This window comes from Bidens hawaiensis, unplaced genomic scaffold, assembly GCF_021521415.1.
Source record: "Bidens hawaiensis isolate Kalapana, Puna unplaced genomic scaffold, B.hawaiensis_p1.1 tig00040564_1, whole genome shotgun sequence".
Taxonomy (NCBI): domain Eukaryota; kingdom Viridiplantae; phylum Streptophyta; class Magnoliopsida; order Asterales; family Asteraceae; genus Bidens; species Bidens hawaiensis.
The window spans coordinates 42,462-52,433 of record NW_027497157.1 but is presented as its reverse complement, the minus strand read 5'-3'; the positions used below and the strand labels follow the sequence as shown (position 1 = coordinate 52,433).

The 9,972-nt window shown below is 33.6% G+C and overlaps 1 protein-coding gene across 1 annotated transcript; it reads right to left on the bottom strand.

Annotated features, from left to right (window-relative positions):
* Positions 1-1,935: 1,935 nt before the first annotated feature.
* On the bottom strand, positions 1,936-2,658 carry LOC143592168 (uncharacterized). The gene has a single exon (XM_077072146.1). It carries the CDS (start codon positions 2,656-2,658, stop codon positions 1,936-1,938), a length of 723 nt encoding a protein of 240 aa, XP_076928261.1.
* Positions 2,659-9,972: the final 7,314 nt, after the last annotated feature.

Genomic DNA, 9,972 nt, shown 5'->3' with positions numbered 1-9,972 from the left:
GGGTACTTTCAGGTAAAGGTACGGGTATTATGGGTACTCAGTACACGTTTGGAATATGTAAGGTTTTTATTGGGATTTTCAAAACTTTATTGGGATATTTTTAAGGCTTCAAAAGAGCTTTTCAAAACCAATGATAATCAGAATATTAAGTACTAATGGTTCTAATCAAACTCGAGCTCTCTTTTCTTTTTCCTCCAATGATTTTTCTTTAATAGCGTTTGGATCCACCACCAATAACCAAGTGAGCTTTCCTGAGACAGGATGTTAACCATCCGTACTGATTTTGACATTGCAGGCCCGACTCACCCAAGAACTCCATCAAGGAGTAAACCTATCACTTTGGGAAAACCGCTTTGAGTCAGGTTTCAAAGCTAAGACCTCAAGGATTCCAAGCATTAACCATCACTCTCATGCTATTGAGCTAGTAAATATTTAAAAAAAAAATAGAAAAAAGTGTTACAAAAGCGAGTAAAAGTACCTGTACTCGTACCCGTAACATAACATTCGGTTCGGGTACCCAGAGTTACTGATTTTCGGTACGAGTACTTTCGGGTATAGGCACGGGTATAAATACATGTTAAGAATTATTGTTCTAAGGCTATAAAATAACAAATCTTAATCATCACTCAATCTAAATAACTGCTGAACCGGTTTTATTACGGAGATGGTTTTGTGTAAGAATTATTGTGTTTTAAAATTTTGGCAATATTTTAATAAGGAAACAATAATTCTGGTTATTGGATTCTCTTCACACAGAATTTTGATTCTTAAAAAAGTAGTAATGAACAAAACTGGTGTCTCATGGGCCCACTCTCACTCTTTCGCTTTTCTTTCATCAAACCGGCATGCAATTCACTAATTGCAACACACCAACCTATCACCATCCATCACTTTCTACATTTTCTTTTACTTTTAACACTGTGTCAAATAAATTCTTGTCACACATCCATTACATTTGCATATAATTATAGATAAAACTTTTAAAGCTTAAACTCTAAAAATACAAACATAAACTAAAAGAAACATTAATGTAACTCTTTGTATACGCCTTCAATATTCGGGATATCCTTGAGCTCATAAGTTTGCATAATTCTCAAGGAAAAAGGCAAAATATTTTCATGCGGTTTGTTTGGTTTTGTTGTGGTGTTCATGGAACGCTCGTAATGACATAGTGTTCAATGGTTCGGCAGTAACAGAGGGTGACGCTTTAAGTGGTATTAAAGGTCTAAGTTATCTTTAGGTTAAAAATACACAGAAGACCTCTTTTGTTATGGGATGATTGGTGTAGGTTTGAAGTGTAATTGTTGATGGGGGTGTTATGTTGACTAGTGTCTTACTAGTTTGAATGTGTTGTACTTATCGTTTTAACTTTAATAAATTTGTTTTTTTTTTGTCCCTTAAAAAAATTTGCATAAATTGATTCATGATGTCTTATAAGATATAACCTTTGGCGTGCTTTGACACGTAATTTGAGTTTTACACGTGTAAATTGTTTAGATAATTATAAAAGTTTAATAAACTTGTTTTCATGTATACATGAGAAAACCAGACCTTGCTTTATTGTAATATTTGACCACTAAAACCAACATACACTAACTTTTAACCGCAAAGAGCTTATGAATTTGTTTTAGTTACTAGAACAAAAACTTCTCAGCAATGCTTTAAAACACATTAATGATATTCAAGATTAGACATTCCTGCAACGCGTAAGTAATTATATTTATTTTCATACACCATACAATAGTAATTGCACATGGAGATATTATGATTAGGGAGATGGGGTGGGGGTTCACATTCTTTTGGCATAAATATGGAAGCTAGAATATAATGGACTTGACAGTCAATTAAAAAGCCAAAACTATATAAAACAAATTCTTTTTTTACATAAAACTGAAACTTAAATATGTCTCTTGTTTTTTATTTATTGAAAAACAATTAAAAGATATCAAGAATTTCCAAAATGAGGTTATTACACAAGGGACAACTAGCTCTTTTTACAAACAACTCCCTTGAACAGTGTCTACAGAATGTGTGACCACAGGGGATAAACGCTGCACCCTTATGCCTTACCATGCACACGCAGCAGTTATTATACTTATAACCACCGTCACCGCCTTCTTCCACCGCCACGTCATCCTCCTCCTCTTCCACGTCATCACCTTCAAAGTAAGCAGCTCCTTCCGCTTCCAACAACGACATTAACGACATCCTCGCCGGCGTCTGTTCACCGTCACCGCCGGCAACTCTATCAACCTCCGGAGACGGCGACGGCGCCGTCACCGGTGCCGGCGACTCAATTTCTACAGGAACTTGCGGAATTGCATTACTAGTGTTATTATTATTATTTGCCGGTGACGAAACTGAAATCAACTGAGCCAAATCGTTACGAATACGGTTACCGTCGGCGGTGACGTGGAGGTGTACGTGCGAGGCGAGAGTAGGTGCGGTGCCGGTGTTGGCGCAGCCGGAGCCGGAGAGTTTAAGGCGGAGTTTGTCACGGAACATTTTCCACGTGTTCTTTGACTCCTTGCCGGAAATTTGATCGTCACGGATGAGATCTAGAAGCGTCCGGACACGGATACGGTACGGCGGCGTTTGTTTGATTGAGAGGATTCCGCCTAGGGTTAAACCGCTCCGGCCGCCGGTTACGTCGTCCATTGGAGTAATGGTAAATTTGAAGAAGAAATGAGGAGTTGGTATAATAGGAGAATTGTGTGGTGAAGAATTGGATGATGAAATGGTTGCTTTTGTTAGTTTGTGTTGAATTTTTGTTTGGGGTTTGAGTGTGCAGTCAATTTATTTAGGTACAGTTTGTTGGAGAGAGATGATATGGTAATAATAAGTTGGAAAATGGGATGGATGGATGGATGGATGGATGGAACGCGTTTTATGAGGAGGAGGAGGAGGAGGAAACAAGCTCGGTATCATAATAATATATATTAAAATTAAAATTAGAAAAAGGTAAATTATTAGTAATTTAATTTGCTGGCGTATTTTGTATTTTAATTGAAGTTTCAACATGTTATTGACTTATTATTTTCCTTTGTTTCAAGTACTCGTAAGAGACTTTTTAAGAGGCACCGTCGATCAAGAATTATGTTAGGGATGGTAATGAAATCCGAATTTGATGGAAAAACCTGATTTCATGCTTTTAATTTTTTTGTTTTAACTATTTAGTAAATAACTTGGTATGTAAAAAGGTAACCCGTCATAATTTTCAATCCTATCAATTTGCTAAACATTCGAATATCTAATAGTATGATTGGTGTTAAAAATAATGACCCAACTCAAAAGTCACCATCCGACAGACACTACCAACCCGGTTGGTTCAGTTTAGTTTCTTCAAAAACCGCAATTACTGGTATGGTCTAAAAATGTTGTCAAAACGGACGTAATCATACCGTGAGCATCCTTAAGGGTGGTGGGAGTCATCCCACTAACTTCCCACATGTTACACCACTTTTTCACATACTTTCCTATTCACGTCAGAATCACATCAATTCATCCTACAATCCATGCGATCATCCCACAACCATTCCAATCCATCTTTTAAAAATTGTACTTGGGTACCAAATTAAGTGTTCCAACCAGTACCGAAGCCGTCCCGCGCTCATCCCGAGCCCAATCTTCCACCCTAATGAGAGCTCCAATATGGGAGCTCCAATGAATGACCAAACAATGATATTGATAATATTACCCATCACCCATATGACACTACACATAGGCTACAAGGAGACACACCAAAAGTCATCAACGTATGCCTAATAGTTTTATAAAATATTAAATTGTAATAAATATATTCAGTATATGGCCTATTGGCCTGAATTCTGAATTTGAATATCATTAGAAGGGATTAGGAGCTTCTAAGTTTGTCATCATCTGGTTTAATTTTTTATTTATTATCCAACGCAAATATAAAATTGGACATGTGTTTAGGTAATCTAATTGGTCACTGGTGGTGCATTGTGGTTTGTTTAGAGTAGTTCGGCCGTTTGACCAACTCTCATATCTTATTTTAGTTTCCCATAACCACCTATTATTCTAGTTTAAGTATACTCAAATACGCACATATAATAGCATTCAAATAATTAAATAATAATACAAAAAACCTAATTTATAAATCAATAATATAGCAATTAACCGAATATAGTCAAGTATGATTTACATAAGTTTTCAAAAAACAAGTAATCAAATTTGTGTATATGCGACTGCTAAGAAATGTAGGGACTTATCTATTGGAATTTCGGCTGGTGGGGAAAGACGGCCTGACTCTGGTGGGCAGTGGTGCCAAGCGGTATGATCCGGCCTACAGTGGGCAGTGATGCCAGGCGGTATGATCCGGGGCCTACATCCCTACAAGGCACATGCTGATATGCTATTGAATCGTCGATCCTCTCTGGTGCTATAGTTTCTTTTAATTTCAATTTAGGGGTTGTAAAAATGCCGAAAATTTTTATCATGCTAATAGTTTAATGATTAATCGTTGAGTTTGGTGGTTAATGTGTTTGTTTAATGGGCTTAAAAGAATTAATTCGTCAAATAAGAACATTACTTACATTATAAACAAACATTTTATATAACTCATATTTTTTAATTTATATTTCATATTTTTAAAATAAATCTGAGTTGTTCGTTTTTTTTGGAAATCGTCAACTCATTCCTTTTTTTTGACTTCATAAACACCTATCACATAATCAATTTTAACAAAAGCAATAAGATCACATACAAAAACAATTTTTCATGACAGTTACTTTTACATGACATGTACCAAATCATTCTATGTACTTTTAATTTTTTTGTTTTATTATTGTTGTGAATCCCTTTGAATATGTTTTCACTGCTTTTTTCAAATTCATAGTAGTATTGAACTCATAGCAATTTTATCATGCTATATTAATAAACAAAAATAATAATGCTTATTTGTTTAAACCACATTCAATCATAGCATAAATCTTTTAATCTCTCTTCTATTTAATTGATACTATTCATTGGTCATTGGTGAAAATAGTTTAACCTATGAGTTATCATATTTTCAATATATTTGAAAATATTGTGCACACATTAATGACCATCTACAACAATTAAATATCTAAAATATAATTACCTTAATGAATACTTTAGTTTTTATTAAAGAAGTCAACATATTTTAACAATAAGGACTCGTGAATTCAGTTTGAATTATGCAAAGCTTCTCACTTCATATATGTGTAAAGTTTTAATTATGTTATTTAATTTTAAATTTCAATTATGTGATTATTTAATTTTGAGTTTTTAATTTAATATTCTAAACATAATCATTCTAAAAAAACTTTTAAACATTAAAATCATGATTAATTATACCTAAAAAAATTTGAGTCGTACAATTCATGTTTTTTACTGAAAAGTTATAAATATGAGTTGTACGTTCTTTTAGAAACCGTAAATTCCTTCTCTTTTTTTTGACCTCATAAACACCTATCACATAATCAGTTTCAACAAAAGAAATAAGATCACATACAAAAACAACTTTTCATGACAGTTACTTTCATATGATATGTACCAAATCATTTTATGTACTTTTTTTTTATTATTGTTATGAATCCGTTTGAATATGTTTTCACTACTTTTTTCAAATTCATAGTAGTATTGAACTCATAGCATTCTTATTGTTTGTACTATATATTTCGATATTGAATACATTTCTATGTTTTTCATATGAATGTAAGAGATTCTAACATTCTTATTGTTTGTACTATATATTTTATTGTTTTACTTTTACTTTTGTGTCTTAATTTCAAATAATGAACTTTTTTAATTTTTTTATTTGACAAATTTAATGTAATACACGAGTTCAAAGCTAGTAAAAAATATAGTCGAATAGCAGTAGCCCATACATCATACCAAAAACCTCTACAGCCCAAGTTCTTTTGTTCACCTTTGAATTGTCGAGGTCCATTATCATTATCTATAAATTAGATTATTGAACGTTTTCAACACCACAAATAAAAAACGTGTCTTCCCAGCCGCATCGAAAATCTCTAGGTTTTGGTTGAAAATATTCTTTGTCAGCCGCTGCTGGTTCATGCCAACCTTCAAATCAAACGTGAGTTATTACTTATTTAAAAATACTAAGGTTACTTAATTTGGTTATCTGAATTTATTAATTAGGTTATGCATATAGTGATAAAATTAAAAAATCGTTTAATCATTCATGCTGACTATCGTTTGCTTCACAATCGACCTTTTATTGCATATTCCTTGTTGGCTTTTTTAAAAAAAAAAAAAGATGTTAGAGCTTTATCAATCTAACATGTTTGTAACTTTGTATCCTACATCATTTTTATGACTGATATTTAAGCTCCCAATAAAGCTGTTTTTGACGAACCCCTTTTGGGCTATTTTTCTGTTAACTGTTTGTATAGCAAATTATATGCAATTTGATATCTAGAGTTTGCTTTGTTTGATTTATTTGTATAAGTGAAAGCTATTAGTTAGAGATTATATATTAATAGAGTTTGAGTATTATATTGTTTTAATAATTAGGGAATAGCATTTGATTTTTTTACCTCACTGAATTTTTATTTTTATGCATGGTATTAGAGTCCTTACTCCTTAGGGTTCAAGCTTGTTTTTTTATCATCTTCTTGTTAGCCACGGGGACGATTACACACAGATATATATAGAGTTGGCTACTGCCTACCTGCCACCGCTTTCCGATCAACTGATGTATATTACAATCAACGTTCATCACCCTATACGTTCGCCACTTACTTTTTAAGTCTCATTCTTTTTTACGGGCCGGAGTAAACGACACCACATTGACCAAAAGTCTCATTCTTTTATCTAAATTGCCTCAACCTGTCCAAACTTGTTGAAAAAGTTTGTAGACATTGGCATTATGACTGTCAAAACGAACAACATTTTTTCCTTCACTAGTATCCACACAATTTTTTTAGTTTCCGAAACGTTTCAACAACTTTCAGTTTTGGTAGATGAAAACCCAAACAATTGCGATATGTCTCAGATATCGTCTTCACACTGCTTTTGTTTTCTTGTTTTTCAACCCCTCTAAAAGCTCTATTTTATCATTTTTTTACGTATCCTTTTAACGACGCCTTTAGGTTCTTCGATGGCATGCAATCACTCTCTTCTTTGATGTGATTAGAGCTTGTTCACTTCGTTTTTGATCCAGATGCATTTGTGGAGACAACAATATTTGAGGCCGATATCGTCAATGCCTTATCCTTGTTAGCCATTTTTCTTATGAAGTATCTCGAGATAGTCCATATGAACTTTATAAGAGAAAAAATCACTAACCATGATAAAGCATTCACGGTAACGGTCTTTGATTATGTTGTCTCGATAAAGGCATCTACATCAAGAAAGAAGAAGGAAACTAGCTCTGATCAAATCAAATAAGATAGTGATTACATACCCGTTGAAAAATCCAAATGCGTCGATGAAATGATCTAGTAAAGGACAACAGTTTCATCTTAATCGCCTCAACCTGTCCAAACTTGTTGAAAAAGTTTGTAGACATTGTCATTATGACTGTCAAAATAGCCAACATTTTTTCCTTCAGTAGTATTCACATAATTTTTTTAGTTTCCGAAACGTTTCAACAAGTTTCAGTTTTGTTAGATGAAAACCCAAACAATTGTGAACTGTCTCAGACATCGTCTTCACACCGCTTTTGTTTTCTTGTTTTTCAACCACTCTAAAAGCTCTATTTTATCATTCTTTTACCGTGTCCTTTTAACGACGCCTTTACCTTCTTCGATGGGTATGCAATCACTCTCTTCTTTGATGTGATTAGAGCTTGTTCACTTCGTTTTTGATCCAGATGCATTTGTCGAGACAACATTATTAGAGGGCGATATCGTCAATGCCTTATCGTTGTTAGCCAATTGTTAGCCTTTTTTTCTTATGAAGTATCTCGAGATATTCCATATGAACTTTATAAGAGAAAAATCGCTATCAATGATAAAGCATTCACAGTATCGGTCTCTGATTATGTTGTCTCGATAAAGGCATCTACATCTAGAAAGAAGAAGGAAACTAGCTCTGATCAAATCAAAGAAGATAGCGATTACATACCCGTTGAAGAATCCAAATGCGTCGATGAAATGATCTTGTAAAGGACAACAGTTTCATCTTAATGGCTTAAACCCTCAAAACTTGTGGAAAAAGCTTGTAGACATTGGCATTATGACTGTCAAAATGGACAACATTTTTTCCTTCACTAGTATCCACATAATTTTATTAGCTTCCGAAACGTTTCAACAATTTTCAGTTTTGTTAGATGAAAACCCAAACAATTGTGAACTGTTTCAGACATCGTCATCACACCGCTTTTGTTTTCTTATTTTTCAACCCCTCTAAAAGCTCTATTTTATCATTCTTTTACCATATCCTTATAACGTTGCCTTTAGATTCTTCGATGGGTATGCAATCACTCTCTTATTTGATGTTATTAGAGCTTGTTCATTTCGTTTTTGATCCAAAAGCATTTGTCGAGACAACATTATTACAGGCCGATTTCGTCAATGCCTTATCTTTGTTAGCCATTTTCTCGTATGAAGTATATCGAGATAGTCTATATGAACTTAAAAGAGAAAAAAATTGCTAACAATAATAAAGCATTCACGTTATTGGTCTCTGATTATATTGTTTTGATAAAGGCATCTACGTCAAGAAAGAAGAAGGAAACTAGCTCTGATCACATCAAAGAAGATAGTGATTACATATCCGTTGAAGAATCCAAACGCGTCGATGAAATGATCCGGTAAAGGACAACAGTTTCATCTTAATCGCCTCAACCTGTCCAAACTTGTTGAAAAGGTTTGTAGACATTGGCATTATGACTATTAAAACGGATAACATTTTTTCTTCACTAATATCCACATAATTCTTTTAGTTTCCGAAACGTTTCAACATGTTTTGGTTTTGTTAGATTAAAATCCAAACAATTGCTGTCTCAAACATCGATGTCAAACTGCTTTAGTTTTCTTGTTTTTTCGGTCCCTCAAAAAGCCCTATTTTATCATTCATTTATCATATCCTTTTAACGACGCCTTTAGATTCTTCGATGGGTATGCAATCACTCTCTTCTTTGATGTGATTAGAGATTGTTCACTTCGTTTTATATCCAGATGCATTTGTCGAGACAACATTATTAGAGGCTGATATCGTTAACGCCTTATCGTTGTTAGCCATTTTTTCTTATTAAGTATCTAGTGATAGTCTATATGAACTTTATAAGAGAAAAAATCGCTAACAATGATAAAGCATTCATGGTATCGGTCTCTGATTATGTTGTCTCGATAAAGTCATCTACATCAAGAAAGAAGAAGGAAACTAGCTCTAATCAAATCAAAGAAGATAGCAATTATATAACCGTTGAAGAATCCAAATGCATCGATGAAATGATCAAATAAAGGAAAACAGTTTCATGTTAATCTCCTCAACCTGTCCAAACTTGTTGAAAAGGTTTGTAGACATTGGCATTATGCAATGTTAAAACGGATAACATTTTTTCTTCACTAGTATCCACATAATTTTTTTAGTTTCCGAAACGTTTCGACAAGTTTTGGTTTTGTTAGATTAAAATCCAAACAATTGCTGTCTCAAACATCGTTCTCAAACCGCTTTAGATTTCTTGTTTCTTCAGTCCTCTAAAAGCTCTATTTATCATTCTTTTATCGTATCCTTTTAACGACGCCTTTAGATTCTTCGATAGGTATGCAATCACTCTCTTCTTTGATGTGATTAGAGATTGTTCACTTCGTTTTATATCCAGATGCATTTGTCGAGACAACATTATTAGAGGCTGATATCGTCAATGCCTTATCCTTGTTAGCCATTTTTCTTATGAAGTATTTCGAGATAGTCCATATGAACTTTATAAGAGAAAAAATCCCTAACAATGATAAAGCAATCATGGTATCTGTCTTTGATTATGTTGTCTTGATAAAGGCATCTACATCTAGAAAG